Source organism: Lutjanus erythropterus, chromosome 13, assembly GCF_056507025.1.
Source record: "Lutjanus erythropterus isolate fLutEry1 chromosome 13, fLutEry1.hap2, whole genome shotgun sequence".
NCBI classification, from domain to species: Eukaryota; Metazoa; Chordata; class Actinopteri; order Lutjaniformes; family Lutjanidae; genus Lutjanus; species Lutjanus erythropterus.
This window is the reverse complement of record NC_139329.1, coordinates 33994988-34021622: the sequence shown is the minus strand read 5'-3', so window position 1 is coordinate 34021622 and position 26635 is coordinate 33994988. Positions and strand designations below refer to the sequence as shown.

At 38.7% G+C, this 26635-nt stretch overlaps 1 protein-coding gene across 4 annotated transcripts; it reads right to left on the bottom strand.

The window, feature by feature from the left end:
* Positions 1 to 2203: 2203 nt before the first annotated feature.
* LOC146316953 (neuroplastin-like) lies at positions 2204 to 25496 on the bottom strand. Of its 4 annotated transcripts, XM_084734197.1 has the most exons (9): positions 25101 to 25494; positions 15926 to 16273; positions 14005 to 14173; positions 11784 to 11878; positions 10649 to 10782; positions 9400 to 9673; positions 6389 to 6410; positions 3392 to 3468; positions 2204 to 3233 (listed from the first exon to the last, which is right to left on the bottom strand). In XM_084734197.1, the coding sequence occupies exons 1-8, from the start codon at positions 25189 to 25191 to the stop codon at positions 3408 to 3410; spliced, it is 1194 nt and encodes a 397-aa protein (XP_084590323.1). In that variant the 5' UTR covers positions 25192 to 25494; the 3' UTR covers positions 2204 to 3233; positions 3392 to 3407. The 4 variants fall into 4 exon arrangements, with proteins under 4 accessions (XP_084590323.1, XP_084590326.1, XP_084590325.1 ...); XM_084734200.1 differs by lacking the exon at positions 15926 to 16273 and having other exon boundaries at positions 25101 to 25486; XM_084734199.1 differs by lacking the exons at positions 2204 to 3233; positions 3392 to 3468; positions 6389 to 6410 and adding an exon at positions 7345 to 7835 and having other exon boundaries at positions 25101 to 25496.
* Positions 25497 to 26635: the final 1139 nt, after the last annotated feature.

Here is a 26635-nt window from a genome sequence, read left to right as displayed (position 1 = left end):
GATGAGAACATGAAACAGAGACGGTCACGTGTTCAAAGGAAGGCTACGGTGTGACTTTATTCAAAAATAAAACTATAAAACTAAATTTGTTATTAAACACAGCCCAGTCAGATTATCAGATTATTATTTAAATTTCACCTGACATCTCACTGCCTGAACGAGAGATTAACCCACACAGACAGAACTACAAATCATTTTTGTCAAAAGTTGTGTTCCTTTTTTTTTTTAGGGTTCACAAAGTCACAGATGTCTCTTTGCTCTAGGAATGGGCTGTTCTTGTTACAGTTTGATTCCCAGTGAAATGTTAATCCAGGACACGGCGTCATTACCTCGTGGGAACCAGGTCCGGACAATTAAGAGACCAGTTTAAAAGGTATAAATCACATTATAATTCATTCAAATACTCTCCAGCTGGTAGTATTTAAGGAAATGTTTCCATAAGCATAACTATAAAACCTGTTCACCGGTGCTGCCAGCCAGCAGGAGCACTAAGAGAGCGCCCCCTGTATGTGCTGTATGGCTGCAGTTTCTCAGATAAAATGTTGGATGTGCTGCCGACTACTGTCTGACAGTAACACAACAGAAAAATACACCTGTTTATTAGCAGTATTGTCTAAAAAATGTAGTCAGTATATAATCCAAGAATCATAATATTAAAGCCATGTAACTGGATTACACTCAGCCTAATGTAGTGTTTTTAGGGAAGCAACTAATGATTATGCGCATCATTGATTGTTTTTTCAATTTACTGATGAGCTGTTTGGTCCATGAAATGTCAGAAAACTGTAAAAAATGTTGATCAAAGCTCAAGGTGATGTCACAACTCAAAAATATTCAGTTTACTGTCAGATTTAAGTGAAGAAACCAGAAAATATTCACATTTAAGAAGCTGAAATCAGAGAATTTGGCAGTTTTTCCTTAGAAGAATAGACTAAAAACGATTAATTGATTATTAAAATAAACGCAGATTAATTTAACAGTTGATTAATAATAGATTAAACATTGCAGCCCTAAGGGTTTTATGGCTGTTGTTAGGTTAATTAGCTTGTCCAGCTGTTCCTTCCTTTACTGTGTGCAATAAATTGTTTAATTGATTGATTTAAAGACAAAAAAATATGCATCGCAGTGTTTCATTTTTGATTTTAAAATTGTAATGCCACTAATAACCTCCTTTTTTACCACATGTATCTGTAATCTGATTACATCTTTTTTTTTATCTGTAACTGCACGCAATAGTTACCTTTTCTTTGTATCCAGATTTTGTAATCTCATTACATGTAATCTGTTACTCCCCAAGCCTGTTTATTAACCAAACTAACTCACCCTACTTTGTTAAATATTGCGCACACACTGCACGGCTTCATCCTTGGGTGTCTGCAGTGTCACATTTTCCATCTTTTCACATCTAATCTGAATCTTACACATCAAAATCACTGGAAGGAGAAAGTGTGGACAGTGTGGGCAGACTGAAGAAAAAAAATGCTCAGATATACTGAGTATTACATGTTTTTATTTCATGAGTTTATTTGACAGAGACGAGGCTCATGGATCAAAAGAAGAAAAGTCTGTAAATGAGGTCAAGTTTGCTTTGTTTCATCTGTTATTCCAGGCAAGATGACACAAAAAGAACAATAAAATAACATTTTAAGGATTTATTGTTGTATATTATATGTATTGTACGCTGTTTTGTGCTTATGTTTGTTGTGTACTGCATTTACATCCACGTCTTCCTTTATTTGGGCCACTTTTCTCTTTTTTGTGTATTATCACTCTGTCTTTTCCCCTTTTTGTATTTTTTATCTTTGTATTTCTTCCTTGTTTTCTCTCCCTCTCTAAATTTTAACTTTTCAAAGAAAAATCCCGCTGCTCCCAGAAAGGAGTTTCCTTCATGTTTGATCTACAATTTTGCTTTTGCATTGCATCAATTATTAACTGATCACAAAAGATGTCTTGAGTCTTAACCGATGTTTTTCATCTGCCAGCTGCTGTGATTTTCTTAATCAAAGTTTGTTAGTCCTTGTTCCTGTGCAGTTCATCACCATCATGCTGAACGTCTCTGCTGTGAGTCATTCAGATCCTCACTAGATGGTGCTGCTCCCCACACGCTTTTACCTCTCTGCAGTCCCACGGGGGGGAGGGGGGCCTGATGGAACAACTTCACGTCTGGCACAATTTCACAAAGAGACCCACTCAACAGACACGCTTTCTTTTTTAAGATATTTATTCTTAAAAATGAGTCGGGATCTTGCAGTTTGCTTCACATGTGTCAGTCCTGACGTGGGCTTTTTTTTTTCTGTCGCCGCCTACCCACGCCAGCTGTAGAGAACTCATGCAGCTGTGTACAGTAGTATGCCATCAACGCTCTACGGTGATCCTACTAGTTTAAAGCTTTGTCACAGAGAAATCAAAAGCTGCAATGATTTTTCAATATATTGATATGGATAATAATTGCATAGGATAATAGCCATGCTGTACAATACACATAATTATAAAACAATATGTTAGAATGATTAGTACAGATCTCCTAAAGTAGGTTTATACAGTTTTTCATAATTCTCAACATTTAAGTGCATCATAATATGAATAGTCTTTATAATAATGCTGATCTGATACATAGTTATAGTGATTGAACACATACAGTACATACATACAGTAAATTAAACCTTAATCAAATTTATAGGGACATTGCAAAGCCCTTAAAATGTAATAGATATTATCTGATAAAATGATTAAACTTAGAAAATGGTATGCAGCAGAATGATAAAACTATACACAACTGTCATACCGGATTATGGTGGCATTTTCTTTTACGCTGCCCGGCTTGTTTTTCCTCTAGAATACACAGATTATCTACATGAAGCCACTCTCAGAGAAAAAGAACGACAGAAAAAAAAAGAAAGAAAAAGAAAGAAAACATTTCTGCCTTCAAACAGAAGGTCAAAATCTTGCATGCATTATTTTAGAAGTAGTAAAAATATTAAAATTAGTGGATAAGAGGGAATAAATCATAAACGTCAACAACTGCATGCAGCAACAGTGGTTATAATGTTAACAATCCCATAATGATTCGAGTACCTCCTGACCTCGCACACTCACACAACAAAATCATAAGGCATGCCTCACTTATAACTCCCCCCACAACCATACTTTTAATGGCAGATAAATCCTATTAACAACTGGTATGGATTCCCTCCTGGTTTACCTTCATATGGTCAATACATGTGAAATGAAACCTGCGAGCAAAGAGAGAAAATTCAGCTCATTAGTTGTGTTTTTTGTTGACGAGAGCTTTCGGTGATAGTTTCACACGGAGGCTCATCCTGTAATTTGTAGCCACGAGCGTGTAATGCACATTATTAATCAGGCCTCCTCTTAATAATTCAATACTCACTCAGCAGACGGGCTGCTCAGTTTGTGTTCCTCTGGCGGAGGTTCTTGTCTTTGTGGTTGTTGGTTGAATTAGTTTTCCTTTAACAGGAAGCAAAAAAAAAACACAATCAGGTCAGACCTCAAATGAAAGAAATGATCGTGAGGGACAGATAAACATTTCATTACAATTAAAATATCTGTTAAATCATTTATATTATTAGAATAACTAATTTGAAGTCATCTGTCAACACAATTTCTGACTGGTTTCATTTAGAAAAGAACAAAACAACAGTGGATTAAAGGGGCACTTCACAGATTATGCACGGTCAGTCCTACTCATAGACTGTAACACATGGACATGATCTGCATGACGACCGCAGCGTCTGACTCAGTCTAATTCCTGGCTAATCATGTAGAACTGTTTAATATAATTTAAACAGGTGAGTTAAATAAAAATTCACCCCCTGTCGTCATGAACGAGGGAATTAGCTAAAGAGACCAAAACCGTTTTTTGCACCAGGCTGTGAACATGTTTATTTCTGCTTTAAAGTTGGACATTTTAACATGGCGGTCTGTGGGGACTGACCCATTTTTGAAGCCGGCCAGTAGGCATTCGAGGTTCTGCAGCTCAATGCATTCTGGCTGGCTTCACAAATGTTCCCCTTTGGTCCTGCTCAGCCAGTGAAAACAGTTGTATAACGTGTATGATGTGGCTGTGATAGGAGGCAAAGCAACGCAAGGCAAGGCCAGACACAAGGCACTTCAAGATGCTTTACAGGAGCAGAGAAACACATTAACATAAAACAATGTTATGTATCTACTTCAGTGGAAAGCTTCAGTAAACCTTCATGTTTTAAGCTCTGATTTAAACGAGCCAACAGTTTCAGCTGATCTCAGGCATTCAGGAGGTTTGTTCCACAGGTGGGGAGCAGAGAAACTAAAGGCTGCTTCACCTCCCTTCATTTTGATCCTGGGACACTGAGTGAACCTGCACCAGGTGATCTGAGGGGTCTGGGTGCTTCATAACATACAAGTAAATCAGAGATGTATTCAGGCCCGAGCCAGCCTGCTGAAAATGAAAGCATGAACAAGTTTTTTTTGTATCTTGATTAGACAGAGAAACCTTTAATTCGTGCTATGTTTTTAAGGTGACAGCAGGCTGATTTAGTAACCGTCTTTATGTGACTGTTGAAATTTAGTTCCGAGTCCAGAAGTCTGACAAAATTGCCCTGATGATGTCATGAGGAATACTGGTGAAATGCCCCTTTAATCAATAATGAAAATAATACTTGATTTCAGCATCAGTGAACACTGAACATCTGATGAACACAAACTCTATTCTTCACAGTGGAGCAGTGAACCAGATGTTGGTCCAGCAACAGTTGTTAAACAATAGATATTTTTTCACACCTGTGATGTTGACATCAAAAAGCAGGTAAACACACATTTAATTATTAAAATTAATCAAGGTTACGCTACATTTAGTGTAACAGAGCCTTACAATGAGTCAACATAAGCAAGAGCCACACCTCGACTCTGAGCCAAATGGAACTGAACCTTAATTAGAATCATTGGAAACTGGTCAAATTGGCTGCTGTGAAGATGGTCAATTCTTAGTATAGTTTATAATTAAAAAAAAAAAAACCTACAAAATAAAAATAAGAATAGAAACTTTCTCTAGTATGGCTTCTGTTTTATTTTATATACTTTTTTTTAAAAAAATTCTCTATTTGTCTGTATTTAAATTCTGTCCTTGTCCTGCTGAAATGCCTGAATTTCCCCTCTGGGGATCAATACAGGCTTATTTTGTCTGAAAATGTAACACATTTTAAGACCCCTATGTAGCATTTATAAGAAGTATATGAACATTTATTAAATATTTATAACACATTATAATTTAGTTGTAAGCAGCTATAAGGGCATTTTAAGTGTTAATTAATTAATATACAGTACTTATCAACAATTATAAATTCTCCACTGAAGGCAAGTTTAATTACATAGCATTATTCAGACCCAAGGCCATTCAGGGAAGAAAAACATCAAAAATAAGACTTTAAGAAAACTTAAAAATATATATTTAAGAGACAATAAAAACATAAAGTGAATACAAGCAGATAGACAGTTAAAGATTAAAGAAGTTGCATGTTAAAGACTATAAAAACAAAAAGCATAGGTATATTTTATATTATAATGTACTGTATTATAATGTATTTATATTGTCTTGTCCTGTATGTATGTTCTTTTTTTAACTATGTCTGCCTCTTGAATTGCGCTTGGGGATGAATACAGTTTTCTGAATTTAACTGAATTGAATAAACACTAATATCTGTTTACAAGTGCATTATAGTGTGTTATAAACAATTTATTAAATGTTTATATACTGCTTTTGACTGGTTACATGGCGACTTAAAGGACCAGTGTGTAGGATTTAATTGCATCTTACAGTGAAGTTGCAGACTGAACCCAACTAACCTCCGCCTCCCTTTTCAAGCGTGGAAGAAAACCCACAGTGGAAACAAACTCATGAAAAACGCTAAAGGCTGTAACTACAGAGCGAGTGTTTGCAACATGGCGGCCTCCGTGGAGGAGGACCTGCACCATCTGTAGATATAAACGGCTCATTATAAGGTGACAAAAACACAATGATTTAAATTTTCAGGTGATTATACCATTTCTTCCACATTCTGCTAATAAATCCCACAAATCTTCCACACTGGACCTTTAACGTGTGGCCTTTTTCAGTCTTAAGAGCATCACGGGCAGAGCCTCCCTAATCAGGACAGCTCAGATTGTAACTTGTCAATGAAATGTCCTTACTTGACTTTAAATAATTCCCTGTGATTTATTTGAACGCAGCAAATCAGCATCATAGGAAGCTCTAAGTTATTTGTGACCCAGATTTGGGGAGAACTGCACACTGAGCTCTAAAGACAGTCAGGAGTGGACACATCAAGATAAGCTACAACTAAACACTCATAACCAGGCTAAACAGAGGAAAAGTAAAATGTTAAATACTCACACTGGTCCAGCTGGGTCATCATCTGTGGCAACAAAGGAAAATATGGAGAAATGAAGACCAAAAAATAAAAGAATCGCAAGGAAGTTGCACACGTTGATGAAGTGACAAGTGTTTTTTTTTTTGGTTTTTTTTGCTGTTTTTTGTTCAGAGAGCATAAAAAATGGCATCATGGCTGACAAATGATGCATCTGGTCCTGAGGTTTCTGAGAATTTTTCATGTTTCAGTTATACTGTGTGTGCAGACTGTGACATGGGATGAAAACGTAGACTAGATGGAGTAACAAAATAGCGAACAATATGCTGTCATGCCGCAAGGAAACCACCTCATGAGGTCACTCACAAACAACACACCACATTTAAACGCATGAGCAAGTGAGAACAATTACATACAGGCAAAAGTCACATTTAAAAATAATACTGTTGTCATGCACGGACAGGCAGCGCTCGCAAAGAGCAGCTGTTCACTCTAAAAGAGATTAGTGAGAAGCGGCTCCATCAATATCAGCACTCGACTGAAGTCACTGCCACAGTGTGAAACAGTGACAGTAGAAATGATTCACACACACAAATTATTTTCACCTCTCTGCAGTGACTTACATGCCATTTCACTGCTGCAGTGATTACAAGTTTGGTGCAAAGATCTGAAGTTTCTGGTTGTAAAATACAGTCATAAAAAAAAATAGTTCAGATTATTGGAGTTGCATGAGATGCTTATCGATCAGTCGGTGTCAGTAGATGGTGGTCTGCACGCCCCCAGCTTGCAGAAGCAGAGTGAGGTGCCAGCACCGAAGCTAAACGACGTACTGCTGTAGACAGGGTCAGCGACAAAAGGTATTTTAGCCACTTAAAAAAGGTTTCCTAAACCACCAAACCCCAGAGGCAAAATCACTCATTTTACCTCACAGAACATGGGAGCTGCTGGTCGATCACTGCCCCCACCGATTAGTTTGTTTGTGTTATTGTGTGACGTCTGTGTTTGTGAAGGATAGTTCAGATTCTCTAAAGTCACACAATAACACACACAAACTAACAGATCAGTCCAGCGGCATCAGCAGCATCTCCCGTGTTCTGCAAGGTGGAATGAGTGATTTTGCTTATGGAGTTTGGTGCATTAGGAGAGAGCAAATATTGCTCTTTCTAAGCTGCCTGATAGTAAGGTAAAGCTGTAAAAAATATTCTAAATATAGTGTACGTGTGCCGGTGCTCCTCTCTGCTTCTTCTGACTGGTGGCACTCTGACCACCATCTACTGTAGGTAACACACTGACTATCAATAAGTATCCTATACAGTACAACAGCACGTCCAATAATCCAAACTGTCCCTTTAAAAATTAAAACCGCACTTGACACTAATGAGGAAGCTAAACAGAGCTGTGTGCTGTGCTGTGAAGTGGAAGAAGATGAGGCTGAATGCTTATTGAAATTCATGAAGCATGCAAAGTCTCACACTTACCACAAACACGGTTTAGGTTATGCAATTAGGGAAAAGGGGGGGATGGGAGATATTACAACAATCTGTTAAAATACAGCCGAGGCTAACCTAATTTAAAGAAATGCAAGTAAAATAAGAATTATTAACATTTCATGCCAGGATTTTGCTGCATGACTCACGCAGTCTACATCCATTTTGTAAGAGGGTGAGGATTCTCACCGTGACTTAAACCCAACAGCACTGACAGTATATTCCTGCACAGTGTCACTGCTCTGAGCTGTCAGTCATTCGCTGCACGTTGCATCTAATCAGCATGTGACAACATCAAAATTCTGTTTGAGAGGAAAAGGTCGCCCAAATACCATTAATGCATAATTTATGATATAAAAATGCTCTTAAAGTACTCAGTAGTATTTGACGATCCCAGGACGACACATGCGGGTCGTGTAGCTAAATGAGTGTCTCGTGGTGAAGCTTGCAGCAGCTCGGGGACAGCGCAAGGTCCCTGGGAGGCCATTAATAATTGAAACCGTCCACCTCCGCAACACTGCAGTATCATATTTCTCATGAATATTAAATACATGAAAATGTCCTGACAAGGTGCGACCTCCTGCAACAGTGTCCGCCTATCGGGTCAACCTCGCCAGACTGAATTATTGAACGCAGGGGCGGCGCAGATCAGTGTCAGGCGACTCTGGCAGAGAACTCTGGTGAAGGAATGACTTCAGCGGCCGCCCCAGAAGAAAGTGCGCCACCTTTCACAGTCCAACGCCACCCTGACGGGGGTTTTTAGGGTCGGCGTATCTCTTGGTCATTGAATTATCCTTTCGTTATCCTTTTACCATGTCTACTTCATATCAGAGACATTTAACCTGAACTGAAGCAACACTGGCACATTTGCTGCTCTCATCTTGTAAATGACAACATCTGGTCTCAGAATATAAAAAATTCTACATTCTTTATTATGCAACAGTTTACAGTCAACAGTTAATGATGCATTTTGAGGCTATTGGATCTAAAGTGTGAACAACACTCATTAAGTAATAAATCTAATATAATAAATCCTTTATTATTAATGTTATATTTCCTCTTACTCTCCCTCATCTCCTGACTCTCTTCAGCTGTCACTGTCCAATAAAGGAACGAAGCCTGAAAATAATATAAAATTTAAAAAAAAGAAATATGATTTACTGCTTTTAAGTGAATAATAAAATAATTTATTAAGTATCAGTGCTTAAACCTTAGATCTGGGCGCATTAAAATGTATAGTTAAGTGTTAATAAATGCATAATGTATAAATCTTGATAAAGCAGTGAGGGTTATGCTCTGGAGGTACGGCTGCTCCCACTGGTGTTTGTATTTAAATTGTAATTTTTGTATTTTAAAACAAAAGTCACTTTTAGTTGTTTTGTGAGTACCTGCTTCTGAAAAATCCAGTGACCAAAAGTTCACTGACCTGGACAAAAAGAAAAAAAAAAAAAAAGACTCATCTGCGTCAAAACTGAGACCCGTTTCTCCTCAGATATATTAAAAACAGAGGAATAATAAAACAACCCTCAGCACCGGGGCTGGTGACTCACCGTCTTGTAAATCCTCTGGCTTCTTGCGCTTCTCATAAACAACGATGATGATGACCAGGATGATGATCTCGGCCAAAACCCCCAGTAGAGGCCACAACGGGGCCAAGTGGCTGCGGACCCTCAGCACGGACTTCTCCTCGCGGCTGCCGATCATGTTGGTGGCGTTGCAGTGGTACTCGCCCGGGTCTAAGCCGATGTCCAGGTTGGAAATGTGGAGCTCGGTGTAGTTGTCTCTGCTGCTGATGAAGAAGCGTCCGGTCGAGTTGTCAATCTCCTGTGGAGGAATGAAATGAAAGAAATGTACAAAGATTTCCAGGATTTCCAGCACCAGAACAAATCTGTTTATTTGTTTGGCTCGGTGTATCGAATTTTCCCCACTTTGTAACTTTGTTTTTTGAGAGGTGTTTTATAAATAGTCATTCATTATTATCAGTCATCATTATTGTTATGAATTAATGTACAATACATGCACGACTTTCCATTTAACAGTAGTAGTCGTAGTAGTAGTAGTCCTGCAGAGAATCTTTGAGACAAGCAGAGGAGAGCGCTGGTGTAGAAAAAATGTTGGCTTAAGCCAAAGTGGATTGTAACCTCTTAACTCTGCGTTTCTCCTCCACTTAGGTAGCTAATAACTGAGTTATCTTCTTCTAATGCACTCCAGTTAACATGCCAGAGTTTATTGGGCCTTTTAATGTTGTTTCTCATAATTACAGCATCATCTTACCCCAGTTATTTTAACTCAGACATGTTTACAATTTTGTCAATACAAACCAGGATATTTAAATCACCAAATTAATAGTAAAATAGTTTATATATTTATATATATATATAAAATATATATATATATATATATTTGTTTGTTTGTTTAGGCTTTTGAGGTATTCCACAAAGATAAGCCTCATCATCCATGCACCTCGATGTCTGTGACGGCATCCCAGTAAAACAAACTGCAGCAAATCATTCACAATTATGGAAACATATCAGTATAATGTACAATCAGTGGCCACTTTATGAGATACACCTGTAAAATCTAATGAAATAAAACACAATAACCCAGCCATAAATTCTGCCTTTATAAAGACAACAGTGTTCATAGCAGTTCAACTACACGACCTGAATTATAAATATATAACTGAGATAACACCTCTCTGACAGTGTCAACAGGAACTGTTTGTGGCAGATCTGTTGCATTAAATGGTAATGGTGTACCTAATAAAGTGGCCGGGGAGCGTTGGTTCGTATCACGTACCCTGTAAATGCCGTTGTCAAACTTGCGCCAGGTCCACACAGGGTGAGGGTATCCGACAGACTTACAGTAGAGAACCGCACGCTGGCCCTCGTTCTTATTCTCACTACGCTTGTGGCCTGTGATCTCTGGAGCGGCTAAAACAAAATAACAAATACCAGTCGTTAAAAATAAAATTATTAATAATTATTATTAAATAATTATTTATTGAGTGTTTTTCAAACAAGATGCACAAAGCACTTTGCAGAGTCAGGAAGATTTAAAAAAAAATGTAACTGGTGTTAAAACAGGTGTCGGTGGTAAATAATGCAGCACACAAGACAGCAAGGAGAGAAATTCCTGTAAAAAATGTTGTTTGGTTTATAAAAAGTTGGAAAAAGGTGAAAAATGTTGATCAAAAATGGTCAAATATATTCAGTTTACTGTCATAGAGGACAAAAGAGCCCATAAAATCATCACATTTTTGAGAATTTGGACATTTTCTCCTAAAAAAATTACTCAAAAAGATTAATCAATTACCAGAATAGCTGGCAATTAATTTAATTTTAAATAGAATGAATGTTAAATAATAAAACCTAAAATACAAGGACATGTTACTGTAATTCCAGGTGTTTTAGCCATAATCAGAGTAAAATACAGGGAAGTCAGACTGACCTCTATTTGAATAGAGGTCAAATCGAATATTTCATTCATTTAACATTTAATCTAATCTATCAGGAACGTGTGAACATTATTCTATGTATTTTGGATATTATAAACCTCCCTGTCTGTAAATCGTTTTTTCTGCCCCATAAAATAAAAGCGAACCGTCCCGAAATCCAATTTGCCTCCATAGTGTTGCATGGGACGGCAGAAAAGGCTGACCAGATTTTACCGTTGAGACATAATCCCTCGCCATCAGACAAACAAGACACCATCTGCTGCCACTGAGCCGGGCATTGGTTAGATGGAGGTGTCAAGGGCGCCGGCTGCCCCTGAGCAGCCAGCAGAGCTGTTTGAAATCACAGGTCCTCGCATGACAGGGCTGCTCGTGCTCAAGGCCACTCGGGCCAGTTTTTTTTATTTTTTATTGGCGACATCTCTAATGTGGCCTCGAAACGGACAAAGTGACGCCTGCAGCTCACAAATCAACACCTACATTTAACCTCGATGGTGGCGTTGGCCGGAGGAGCCAGATCGAAGGTGTAGACACACATGTACACTCCCGCGTCGTCTCCTCGTGGTTTGTTCAGCCTGCAGGGTAGAAAAACACCTCGCGTGAACCCACATCAGGCTGCTAAACTCTGTGTTTAACACTCTCACACACAAGTCAATAACATCCAGATAACTTTGTGTCCCCATGGTTAAATTTAAATTAAAATTAAGTTCTGAAATAAATGTGCAAATTACTGTCATACAATCTAAAATTTTTGTTTTAATCAATTCAGAGAGAATATTTTGGGAAGTGTAACCATAAAGACGCTGCTTTGAGTTGCAGAGTTTTGGAGATTAACCATCTCTTGAATATAATCTCAAAGCGCCAAAAAACACATTTGAAAAACTCAACACAAATGTCTTCTTCCAGAAATCATGACCCGGTTACTCAAGACAATCCACAGACTTTGTGGTGAGCAGCTTCATGTACTTTCTTTCCACTAGACAGAAGATTTTTTGTTTTCTTTTTTCCACTTTGAGCTCCACAAGGCGAGTGCAATCTAATTCTATTATACTGAATAGAAGGCAAACTCAGCGACTCTCACCAAAACAATCTAGATGGATAAATAGCACTACAGGCCAGAGGAAAAATATGTAATTTTAATTTTGGGGAGTCAACTGTCACTCATGTCAGCCTTCCTAAAGTGTCAGGTGGTGTAACCATCAGTTATTAAAAGTCTTGCAGACCATGTGACAGAAAATGATCTCACACAGAGGGACCCCTGAGGATCCTAACTGCTGCATGCCAAGGTCAGGAAAACTTTAAAATATAATTTGACATTTTATGGTCAGGAATGCTTTGATTTACACGGAACAGGAAAACATTAAAGGAGCAATATGTAACAAATGTGCATCCAAAAGTGACTCCTGTAGTCCAAACAGTGAGCTGGAGCCACAAATGGTATATTAAATAGGTCGAATCCCTATTTAATATATGATCTATGGTTGAAGCGAGTCGTTTCCCCCGGTCCCCTCTGCCACGGAGTCGAGGAAGCGACAACGAGTCTTACACTGCAAGTTGATCAGCTGCTTATAACTGTCAGTTGTCGGTCTGTAAAGTTGTAAAGCTAAGTTATCCCAAAAACAAAAGCCCACTGCTCTGCTGAGTTCTGTGATTGCGTCGCTCAAATTAACCGTTAACACCTTCAATAAGATTATTAATGATTTCTTATGACTCATAAACAGACATGAACTCATTCAGCGAACATTTTGCATTAATTTAAAATCAAATTAACATGAAACAGGCAAACGAAAATAGTTATTCTGGGCCTGAATAGAAATTTCAAAAGAGAAACACTGAACCTTTAGTGTTGTTGCCAAAGAAGAAAGTCAATTTAGCACCTTTCCTTGATCCCCGATGGCATGTCATGGTCATTTTATAATAAATTACAGCAAATATATTACAGACTTTTCCTTTAATAATTTCTCTTAATTACAAGAAGGAGCATTTACTATAAAAAATTATGTTGGAAATATTCATACCAAGGTCATGTGCATGTGCATATGTGTCCATGATAATGCCTGTAAAATTTGATTTTAAATTGAAATGTCAAATAGTGTAACCTTTCACACCATGCAACACTGATTTTCAGTGTCCATTTCTAAGTGGCATGACCATATCTTTCATAAAAATATGATAATAAACAGTAAAATGAATGTGGGATAAAATGCAATCCTCTATTGTGGTGCAATAACATGATTTTTTAACATTTTTTAACCTAATTTGTCAAAGATTATTTGGAAAGCAGAGGTGTTTTCAGCTTTTCAGCATGTGTAAAGCAAATGCACACAATTTAAGTTCAGAGATATGCTTCATATAATTCTATTTTCATGTGAAATATTAAAATGAAGTTATTACTTTCATGAGTACACCTACATACCCTGTGGGTGGAGAGAATAGTAATTCTTTTGTGCTTACACCACTTGACATTTTTAGGTGCATTCAGTCTTAGTTTTTGTAAAAAAAAATGGTGCAAATGTCATTCAAATTATGTTACAACCAACATAAATACAAAGTGTGCATTTTAACAAACCTGACACATGCTGTTAAAACAAGTTTTTAAAAGCTTTTTGAGATGCTCATCATGCCGAACCTTATTTGTCGCTGGCGCACACACACACACACACACACACAAGCTGCACAAGGTTTTTGCCGCGTCTCCAACCTGTACTCGGTGTTCTTGTTTTGGGTGCGCGTTTCTGGGATTTCCTCTCCGTTCTTCATCCAGAAGCTCTCCTGGTGGGTGCTGTGGGCGAAGGTTAGGTTGCACTGCAGTGTGAACGCGTCGCCCTCCACAGGAAGTGTGGTGTGTTCAGAGGAGGTGATTGACGGCTCTGTAAGAGAGGCACAGATCAGCCACGACAGAAGTGATGCGTGTTCGGACTGGTGGGTGACGGTGTGTTGGGAGATGTAAATAAGTAACTCAGACGGACACCTCAACCAACCAAACTGTATACAATACAGCACAGGAATAGAGCCGTGAAGTGGGAGGAATTATTTTGGGCATCCAGAGCTCCTTAAGTAGAAGTGATTTTCTGTACTGTTAGCTGAAGGTGGGAGTGTGGGAGCTCTTCTGAGGTTCGGCTGGACATGAAACACTTTCGGTTGAATCATCAGTAAAAAAAAAAAAAAAAAAAGCTTATTTGTTTCTTAAAAACCAAAAATGTGCAAGCCTCCGTACATAGAAATGTAAGTAGAGAAGTCAACTACAGCTCCCAAGGTGCATTTCAGTATCCAATCAATGAGCTTAAATTTTTTTGTTACATGCAGACTCTAAAGTAAATATTGGATGGAGCCTCCATGACGTCACCCACAGGTTTCTGAAGAACCGTTATGCAGCTCACAGTGAGGTGGTTCTGGCCATCACCGTCTTGGCAGTGACAAACTCCGCCTAACTCACACCTAATCTAAAAACGGGCGAAGACTGTGGGGCCGAGGGGGCCGAATGAAGTGGCTAGCCACCTGTGACGGCACCCACCTTACTCAGAGTGGCCACCATCCTAAAGAGAGAAATCTTACAGCTAAGATTACAACAATCGATTCTCCTGGGAGACGGTGATTTTAACTTAATAATTCAAGGTGAAGGTCCATCCAACAACTCGGTTAATTCAGACATGAGATTAAAAAGCTTTTAAGGACTCAAAATTTGTATCCGGTTGAAACTAAACCTGCAGAAAATCCTCACTTGGATTAGCATTTAAACCTCGAAGACCTTAATTGGAGTGTTGTATTCAGCTTAATCCTGATTATCTACATCTTGTTTGTACATGTAAACAATGGTGAATCTCTCAATCTGAGTATTCAGAAGTGTTAACTGTATTTATTTTTTTAATTTTTTGAACCACCAAAACAGCACCTGAGAATTGGTACCTTAGCGTGAGGAATATAAGCATATACGTTGCCTGCATGAAATTATCTAAAATTTGCAAAATTTCGCAAATAAACCTGGAACGATCTGATCAAAGACTAAGTAAACATGATTACTAATTTGATCAGATGTTTGGTAGCAGCTTTTGGTATTTTTCTGCGCTACAGAAACATTTTTGTATATAGTTGGACCAAAAAAGTTATTAAGATTCGACACCCAAATTCAGGATCCACATGTTTTGCATTTAGACTCTTTGCATTTCAGATTCTGGAAAAAAAGTCTCACAGGAAAAGACGCATCTGCAAAGGATGGACCACTTTGTGTGTAAATTTAGTCAGTCTGCAAAATTTGAAACATTAAAACACAGAAATAAAACCAGTTTTGACAATAATAATCAAAATAAACTGAATATAATGAGAAAATGAGGATTAAAGGGAAAGAAACATGAAGTATAGAGGAAACTGAAGTCTGGAGGAGGTTTGGCTCTACAGGCTGCAGGCTGAAGGATGCACTGAACCGAGGGATGAATGTAAAATACTACTTGACTAGCTGATGGTGTTTTTCTTCATTTTCCAAGTCTGTAGGGGAGGATGGCACCTACGGAGGAAGCTAGCAGTCCTCTGGAGAGGTTTGAAGGAGGCTGAATCACACAGGAGCTGTTAAATTTGGTTGTTAATGTGGGGGTGGGAGGGATGTTTCTTCTAAACTGACCACTCACTCTGCAGCACCGTTATAGTGGCCTGAGCGCGGATCCAGGTGGTGGCTGGATTTTGGTGCAGGTCGTTACGTCGCGGGTCGTTGCTGGCTCTGCACTCGTAGGTCCCGGCATCGTCCATCATGAGGCGAGAGACGCCCAGCACGCTGACGGCGTTGACGCCGTAGGCCGTGCTGATGGCCACCCGCCGCTTACGGGCGCCGTCCCACAGCTGCCTGAAGGAATCGCCTCGGTTGATCTCCGAGTACCACCACTGGATTTCTGGGGTGGGGTTTCCCACCACGTCACAGTACAGCTCAAAGGTGTCGCCCGTGAGCTTAGTCTCAGAGAGAGGAGATTTCACAAAACCCGCTGGCGGTCGGCGGAGGAGGAAGAGGTTTACGTGGTGAAGAATACGCCGAAAAAAGGAAAACAGGTGCAGGATGGAAAGACAAGAAAATAACAGGATCAATGAAAAGGGAACAAAGAAAAAAAAGATCATATTGAATAATGAAAAAGACATGGACAGACAAATTAAACAACAAATGAAATAAAACAAAAGACAACAAACAAAATTTAAACTGAAAAAGGAGAAAATTAAATTTTGCAGCTGAAGCTAACTATCTTCATTATTGATTAATCTGATGATAATTTTCTTGATACACTGATTCACTGGCAGGTATATGAATGAAAAATGTCCATCACAATTTTTCAGAGCCAGAGCTGACGTACTCAGATTGCTTTATTTTGACAAACAACAGTCCAAAACCCAAAAATATTCAATTTACTAACATAGAAGACTGAGACATAGTGACTGACCGGTCAGTCAGGTGATTATCGGGCTGATTGTCTGTAATTTTAAGAATTTGTCATTTTCACTGACCGATGCCTGCACATATGAGACTGATACACAAAAAATGTCTGCAGACACATCTGCAGGCAGCCTCGTCAGCGATGTTATCGTATGTTACCCCTGAGAGTTTTGGGAAGCAGGTGAAAAAGTTAGTTTCGAGCCCTGGACTATAAACTCATGCATCCTCCTGTAAACATTTGTGTAAATTTCCGCATTTTTTTCTACATGTTAGCACATTTCCTTCCTCCTAAATGACGGTAAACCTGATCTAAAATCACTACTGACTAGAGTTAAATACACATTGTGTTATAATGTACAGAATAATGTTAATTAATTGTTCTATTTGTGTTTTTTTATTTTATATTTGTTTATATCCTGCCTACATTAGGCTTACATATCTTAGTCCCAAGTGTTCGAATATATCATTTTTCTTCTTTTTTTCCCTTTTAAACACTACTATTGTTTGCGACATCTGGTCGTTTTTTGCTGCCAACATACTGCACCCCGCGCTCTCTTTAATACCAGTCAGATTATGAAATCTACAGCATAACCCAATGGTTTTTTTTCTCTCTCATTAATTAATAAAAATTCCAACCAAAGACAACACATTACTGGCCAAGATAAAGATGTATTAGATTGTAATATGCATGGAATGATGGAATTCTACATGACTTTTCTTCGCAGCATTATATCTGCTGCTCTCGAAAAATCGATGCTGGCTGACGACTTCAGGCAAATATTACGAAATGAAAAGGTGGACACACAAGACTTGTTGTTTCAAATGCTCTAAAGCTAATTAGATCATATTAATTTGCTCTAATACACAACATAAAATCGTCAAAGACAAAGCAGCGAAATCAACTGTCGTCTCATTTTGGTAAGAGACGGAAAGACGGAGAGTGAGGCGACCTCAGATCTGCCTGAGCCATTATTGCTGCTATTCCTGGGAAGCTTTAATTCAATTCTGCTGGGACGTCCTTGCAGGGCTGCTCTCACTTGGTTTTGTCCAATTAATGATATCATATAAATTTGCGTCTGGCTCGCGCAGAGCTAACATCCAAAAAGTCCTCCAAGTGACCTTGTCATTTCCAGTACATCTCGGGTGTATAATAAGTACTTCAGAAAAGAACACAAACAGCGCTGGTAATCTCACTGCACTGAAACGTGTTCCTCTCTGAACTGACTGCAATAAAAGTGAAACAATTGATCATGGCTGCACAGAGAGGAGGAAGAGGAGGAGGAGGAAGAGGAGGAGGAGGGGGGCTGTAGTCATAAGTACAGTCTATAGGCACTGTGGAGAGCACATGAGATTGAGAGGAGATTTATAGAAGCGGCAGCTCTGGGTCTCTGGGGAGCGTGTGGGCGCGTGGTGATAGACCCCCTCCGTTTCCATAGAAGCACGCTACGGCAACAAAGTAGGAAGAGGAAGAGACAGCCAACCAGACCGGGCAGATGATCGCAGGACAGACGATCACGTGTTTTTGTCGAGCCGACATCATAACCATGCTGCACAGCCCACAAGACCAGCACATTTACTATAGGAACGTACAGAATCCTGTGCACACTCTGCTGCCAGTTTATTAGGTACACCTAGCTAAAAAATTACTCAGTTTACATGCACTTTTCCAATATTACTGCAAATATTCCAAAGTTGAGACAGGTCATGCAAGCAGCATACGGATACTCAGAATTAGGTCTTATCCTGAGTGGAGATTTTTCCAATTAACAGATATGGGATTTGCCGATTTGCCTTATGGTAAGCTCTGTGCGTTGTAAACAAACCAGTTTGCAAGGCTGGGGTAGAGACGCGTGTACGAAAGAAAAGCACACACTTCTGATTGAAAGGAGAAACGACAGACTTGGACATCAAGTTTTTGGATATTCCCAAATATCACAATGGCGACCTTTACAAGGAAGTGGTTGAACAAATGAAATACGGAGGCTGTGTTCAATGTTAAAGGGACAGTTTGGATTATTTTCAGAGGGGCAGTGTGCAGGGCAGCAATTTAAGATTATTTTCAGTGTTGATTGATCTGTCGCTTATTTTCCCAATTAATCGATTAGTTGTTTCGTCTATAAGGTGTCAGAAAATTGTGAAAAATGTCAATCAGTGTTTCCCACATCACAAGATGATGAAGACCTCAAATGTCTTGTTTTGCCCACAACCCAAAGATATTCAGTTCACTGTCATAGAGGAGTAAAGAAACCAGAAAATATTCACGTTTAAGAAGCCAGAATCTGAGAATTGAGAACTGATAGAAATGGAGTGGACAAAATAATAGCAACACAAAGCCTCCAAAATGATGATACAGTTGAATAAAAATGTCTCTAAAACAGGAGATTCTAACCTTCATGAAGTTATGATTTACTGCAGGGCTGTTGCATCAGTTTGAGCAACAGGACCTAAGAAACCACCAGCCGAGTGTGTATACATACATACATACATACATATATATATATATATATATACACATATATATATATATATATATATACACATATACACAGTCAGTACAAGGAAATAACATGACTGGGACTGCAAACTAAAGCCAACACCTCAGCTCTTAACATAGAACTGCTGAGAGACAGATCCTGCCACCTCCGATAGACTCCGATGTGTAAAAAGTGCTGAGCCAGTCGCGCTGTCCCCGCACGCCACTGTGCTGTATATGTGTGAATGACGTCGCTCATGTCAGGTCGATGTTCGCTCAGTTTTGGCGTGTGGTTATGTGCGGGTGGCATTAGAACTACACAGGCTGCGTCCTGTACTTTTTCAGTCTTGTTTCATGATCACTTCAGATCGATCTAAAGTTATTCACGTATTCTTAACCTTCAGGCTGCAACTGGGGCGACAAAAGATTTTCCAAGTCGACCAGTCGTCATTAGTTCAAGCCGTCAGTTGACTAATCATTGCATGCTTATGATATTGATTTAATTATTTAAATATGTATTTCTGGGGGATCATAAAGTGGTTTGATTTCGAGGAATGAGCCAGACGGTGGCACTGTAAACACTGTGCTACATTACAAAGAAATATAAAACCATAATAATAATTTTATATGCATGGAGCAAACCACCAACTAAGTATTTTGATTATTAATTAATCTATCAATTATCTTTTTGATAGTCTTTACACTGTCTGGAAATTATGAGAAATGTTCATCGCAATTCTTTAAAGACAACAGCACCTTAAGGTTGCTTGTGTTGCCCATATTAAAAAAAGATATTTCATTTCAGGGCTGCAACCAACGGATCATTATTTATTATTGATAAAGTCAGTTCTTTTTTCAGTTAATGAGCAGGCTCAAAAACCTATAATTTTCTGCTGCCTCCTCGTGCCGTTTATCGCTTTCACTTTGTTGTTTTCATTCCCATCAGTGTTGACTCCAAATTTGTGCACACATTTATTTATTTATTTAAATCTATTGGTTTCCAATCCCAATTTTAAAGTTTAAATATCTGCTAAAGCACTTGTTTGTTTCACCGTTTTCATTTTGTCTCTGTGTTTCGTGTTGCTTTGAATCCGTGTTTGTTTTCTTGGTGATAAAAGTGTGTTTATGTGTAGGAGGTTTTATACCAGACTTCAAATCCATTAGATTGGTTGGTCCAAAAAATGATGGAAAAACCCGAGGTGACATCTTTAAATGTTTTGTTTTGATCAACCAGCGGTCCAAAACTCAAAAAAAAAAAATAGTTATGAAACAGACGAAAGCCATAAATCCTAACATTTGAGAAGCAGGTACCAGAGAAGAGGCAGAGTTTGAGCTTGATAACTAACTCTGACAATCATCCAAATAATTTATAATCAATTTTCTGTTAATCTACTGATCAATTAATCTGCTAATTGTTTCAGCTCTAAATATAACCTTATGGTGTAGTCTTATTTTCATAAAGTTTTAGAGTTGCATACTGCATTTAGTGAGAAATAAAGCTCACAGTTTATAATGCCGTATCGTACTTCCCTTCAATCAGATCGATAAAAATCTGTCAAAATCTGGTATTTAAACCAGAAAAGAGGAAAACAGGATCATCCTCATCACACCACTTTTTTATCATCCCTGGAGTCTGACTTGAGTTTAAACTGATGCTAAATAATTTCTGAATCATTATTCAAACCTAACAGCACAACCTGACAACAGATGGCCTCGACTAGTCATGAGTGTTTCCTTGCAGATATTTTCTCAGGTCTCTTCCGACGAATCCACTTAAACCAGTGGAATACGAAGCAGTCCTGGCCGCTGGCCCAGTTAATGTACCAAAAAAACTGTTGCAACACATATCGAGCAGCTAATTGGAGGCTAAATGAATATTCTATCAGAACAGAAAACAGTCCTGATGATGGACAGAGACAACAAGAGATCAGGGCAGAACAGCAGCAGAAAGCACATACTGCAAATACACACATGCTGCTCAGGAGAATTAAAAGTACAGGCGACTTCAATATTGAAAATGGTTTCATCATTTTGACAGCCAAAAGGTTGAATGATGGATGTAGAGAAATTTTCCTTGAGTGACTGACATTATTTTGACCAGCAAGAGTGATTGTTTAAAGAGATATAAACATGATTTTAGCCTAAAATACTAAGATTAATGTAGTTTAATACCATCCAGAAGCTGACCTCATATCTTTACATAACAAATCTCTACTACAAACTGAATTTTACCTGTTTTTTGACTTTTTTAAATAATGCAACTAATGATTATTTTCATGGTTGATTAATCAGACAATGATTTTCTTGATTAATCAATTAATCAATCTTGTCACGATCTTGTTGAAAAATAGGTCCAAACATGTGGAGCACACGGACGTACGGGTCTGTCTCCACAGTCTAACAATTATTTCCATAAAATGTCAGAAAATGTTGTAAAATGTTGTCCAAAAAGATGTCTTCAAATGTCTTGAGTTTACTGTCACAAAGAACTACGGAAACCAGAAAATATTCACATTTAGGAAGCTGAAATCAGAAAAATTTGACTCTTTTTCTTAAAATGACACAAAACGATTGATTGGTTGTCAAAATTGATGAGAATTCATTTAACAGTGAATGAATCGTTGCAGCTCTGAATGAGCTGAGAGCTGAGTTATGACAGCTGATGTTAAATACGACAGAAATGAAAACTATTTATAAAAAAAACCCACAAAACATTTAATTTACACAATATTAACAAAAGGCTTCCCATGATACTTCGTGCAACAATAACATGACCTCTAACCTCCTAAATTACTATCGAGACATCTGCTGTCAAACCCTCCACCTCAGAAACCACAGGCGGAAGTGCACAGGGTGAGGCAACCGCGGCGAGCGTTTGCACAACAACTACAGGTAAACAAGAGGAGACCCAAAAAGATTCACGTCATACGCGTAGAAGGGCCTCTGGTTGAGAGAAAAACAATCAGCACCAGTTTTCATGAGAATCATTTGAGTCACTTTCAAGCAAAAATGGCAAACATCTACTGGTCTCAGCTGTTGGTTTTTACTGTTTTCAGACATTATGGTCAATCGGATTAATCAATAATGAAGGTAATCAATATTTGTAGCCCTGCTGTAAATTGTACAGATCATTTCAATGATGAGCTCTATGTTAATTACTTTAAAAAAATTCACAACTTAGGTAAATCCTTCACTATTTGCACATTTCCGGTTGGGTCAAGACTGATAATTCCCACGTATTCATTGACTGCACTCTATTTATTAATGGAGCAAGAAAATCCTCCGTTTCCACTGATCGCTTCATTAGTCAAGACCTTCACTATCGGCTGTTTTTGTGGCTTCTGTATGAGAGACATGGTTTCAGTGCACGATTAAAGAGCCTTCTTGGTGAAAAGCCACTTCACTTTAGAGTGCAATTTCTCTATTTTACTATTTATCTGCTTTACTTGCTCACTTTTTGTTTTTATTGTATTTAAAATGCATTTTTAATGCTTTTTATGTCTTATTTCTGATGTATTTCTATCCCCCTGTAAACCACTTTGAATTGCTTTGTGTCTGAATAATGCTATATAAATAAAATTTCCTTGTCTTAGATGAAACACGTCTTTGGGGAACCTTACATAGAATATCCTGCATTACCAGACTGAGCTGGAGAAAATATCAAAGGTCCAGTGTGTCCATGTTTCTACAGCGGCCCAGAAAGGACAAACAAACCAAACACTGGCTCTAGATTCAGCCTTTTGTATGCACATTTGTGTAAGTTTTGGTTCTACACGCTCGGAAGAGGAGGGTCTTTACAATTTGCAAGCTCACTGCTAGATACTACTAAATCCTACACACTGGTCCTTTAAAATTCGCAACACACTTGGTAAATCCTTTCTCTGTGAGAAATTACCCAAAACTCTCTACTTTAGATGAAATACAAATCCTTAGGGAGCCCTGCAGGTAATATTTTACCATTATGTGACTGAGTTGTATGAAGAATCAAGAAAAACAAGACACACTAATACCAGGTGTAATGATTTCAATGATAAATTGACAATCAATCAAAATGAGCCTCATCGAAAATGGATGAAAATCAAACTCAGGATCTGTATTGATTTTTCTGTTTTTTTATGGCATGTGTTCAAAGAAAAAAAACAACAACAGTGCAACATAACGCTTCAATGACGATGTTGTGAAGCTCACCAGTAACCTGCAGCTGCACTTTTCTATATTTTTACAGAAGAATTCGACAATATAAATAATCAATGATCTATTGATCTTAATAGCAGAGCCATCAGTGCTAAAATATGTTTATATGAAAAATCTAATTGAATCCTGACCTTTAAATAATCCTAGATTCTGGGAATCATGATGTCCCCCCACTAATGGTGTAATATATATACTAATCTAGAGCTGTAAGGAATAGCTAATTGATTGATTAGTTATCAGCTATTAGTCGCCAACTATTTTGATAATGAATTAAGAATTTTGACACTTTTTTTTACATTCTTTACTCGTCTATGACTGTAAACTTAATATCTGTGGCTTGTGGACAAAAGCAGACATTTCAGGATGTCATCTTGGAAACAGTGACTGATATGTTTCACCGTTTTCTGACATTTTCTGGACCAAACAATTGATCGATTAATTGAGAAAATGACTGACAGATTAACTGATAATGAAAATAATCATTAGTTGTAGCCCTATATTAATCATATCTGATCTATGAACCATTCATCCTCTCTGGACTCTTTGAAGACAAGTGAAGAAGATAAGGAAACATCACACTTTGTAGCTAGCGATTTAAAAATCCATCAGATTTCAGCAGCATTGTGAGCTTTATCCACTGGAGCGCTGATTGAAGAGGAGATGTTACGAGTGGGTGTGCAGTATAGGAGGAGATGGATGTGTAATGCATTCCTACACATGGTCAACTCCAGGGAGGGCCGAGGCTGAATAAATTCTCACTCACTCTCACACAAAGCCTGCACAGGGACACAACCAGCTACACTTGGACACTTAACAAAACACACCTCCCAAATGCTCGTCGGAGACACAGCTCTGAACCGCTGTAACGGTGGCGGGGATGAGATTTATGAGTCGAGGGTTCATTTGAACAAGGTGCTGAGAAATCAATGCCATTCTGTGATGCAGTGCAGTGCACCTCAGCAAAGAGTTAACAGATCCACTGTTGCAAGAAGAGGACATTAAAGCCATGGTTCCCAGTGCAGCAGCAGCAGCAGCAGCAGCAGCATCTCTGCTCTAAAAATAGAAGGATGCAGCAAAATGGACTGATGCTATTTACAGTACAGAGGAGCCCTTCTTCTAACATCTAATTACATACATGATCTGCTCTGGTACAAGGAGCTGGTGCAGAGAAATCACCCAGCGGGAGAGTTAGAAGATACCAAAGGCTGAATTCCTGCAGACCCGGGCGTGACAGCATGTTGAGCATGATTTTGAACTTCAGTGTGACACCATTTCCCTAAATGCACCTTTTTTTTCCTGAGCAGAACTTGTCCTTGTTGGCTCATGTATGCAGCTCCACACTTCAAAGGACATTTTAGGGACATCGCACAGGCCTCCTGCGCATGGCCCACTTCAGCAATACAGATTGTAGCCTGTTAATCATTTATTGACCCCTCTTTCGCCAATGCAAAGCCAAAAACTGCGCTTTTTATTCAGTTAATATGTGCATTTTAGTGTTGCTTTAAGAGATTATCTAATGAGACTTGGCTGCTGGAGAGATAATCGTGATGGACAGCGCTCTTAAAAACAGACACATCTTCTAATGATTCATTAAAAATGCCCCAATGCAGAAACGCAGGCGACATCCCGCAACCACCCCCCTTAAAAAGCCGCATTTTCTCTCGCCATGATGTGAGGTTATTGTCGTGCATTTTCCATAAGGAGAGCGTTTATTTCCTACCGTTCTGCGAGGAGACGGACTGCAGCATCAGGGCTCCAAGTATCACCGCCGAGAAGGACATGACTGCAGCTCTTCGTTTGCCAGGTATCATCTTCGCAGCCTGGAGAAGATGGAAAATGCCGGTAAGGTGACCTGAGGAGCGGGGTGTGATGGTGGCGGCGGCGGCGGTGGTGGTGGTGGTGGTGGTGCGGGGTGGATCCGGGCTCGCACCTCCACGCTCTCCAATCGAGTCACGCACAGAGGAGGAGGAGAAGTATCGCTAGGTAGACTTTGACAGGAGCCGTCAGCCTCCTCGCTGCTGCTTGGTTTGTACCTGAGCAGCTCTCTGCCGTCTGTCTGTCAGCCCGGTGCAGCAACAGAGGGGAAGGAACCACCTTTTTTTTTAAAGCAGCCGAATCATCTTAAATCCCGCGAGATCTTGGAGGAGCGCAGAGGAACGACGTCCCGTCATAAAGTGGAGCAGAAATCAATAATGAAAACAATGAACAAGATGGTCGCTATTATTTTCTTATCCTATTCTTGTCCTTATTTATGTTGGTAACTGAGTACATATACTTAAGTAATTTGCTGTACTTGTAATTTCCATTTTGTGCTACTTTATACTTCTGCTCCATTCCAGAGGTAAATATTGTTCTTTTTACTCCACTACACTTAATCGATAACTTAAGTCGATAAATACTCTGCAGTCTGCTGGAAGACGTAAGGCTTTATTGATCCTGTGGTGAAATTAACAAGACATCTCATAATAAAAAGAATTAGAAGAAGGAGAAGAAGAAGAAACTTTATTTTGATGGGACCTTTCATATAAGAAGTGCAAACGCAGCCCAATAAAGTGCTTCACATCAAAGAATTTGCATGCACCAAAAAGACTTAGAATGAACATAAAAACTTGAAAGGAATGTTATAATTATTGGAAAATAAAGTGGAATATAAAATCCACCTGATAATAGTGGTAAAAATAAGATAAAGATGAAAATAGAATACATAGAATGAATAAAATAAGATAATAATAGTTCAAGTAAAAAAAAAACAAAACAACTAGAACACTGTAACTGAATCTGCAGAGACTCTGCCCTCTGCTTTTTATCCATCTGGATTGTTCTGATGTGAGTTGCATTTTGAAGATTTTTTTAATTTTGTTATCATGTGACTATTTTTGTATTTTAGTAGTGTGGAACTGCTTTTGCGAAATAGATTTCTCCATAGGGTGGCTTTGCTTTAGTTCAACTGCTTCCAGTGTGCAAAGTTTGAAAGTAGCTTCCCCAGTGCCACTATTGATGCAGAATTATCCAACTGTAAACCAAAGGTGTCCAGGCCTTAACAAACAACTACTGGGCTTTAAATTGTGCCGTGGGCTGAGCAGTTGCTCAGGCTGACTAAGCCCTGACCTCAACAGGACCTGGGGCTTTAAGTAGACTTTTAATCCTAATTCTCTTTGAACTAATGTAGGCTAATGGCAGCCTCACGCCTACAACACAGTGTAACCTCCTTCCTAAACTGAACTTGGAAAACCTAAACTTAACAAGCCTGTTGTT

Excerpts from the sequence above, each read along its gene's own strand:
- LOC146316953 (XM_084734197.1), bottom strand. The coding sequence starts at position 25,191 with ATGATACCTGGCAAACGAAGAGCTGCAGTCATGTCCTTCTCGGCGGTG. Across the intron at positions 16,274-25,100 it reads GTCCGTCTCCTCGCAGAACG|CGGGTTTTGTGAAATCTCCT; the intron begins GTAGGAAATAAA and ends GCCGACCGCCAG. Across the intron at positions 9,674-10,648 it reads TTGACAACGGCATTTACAGG|GAGATTGACAACTCGACCGG; the intron begins GTACGTGATACG and ends ATTCCTCCACAG.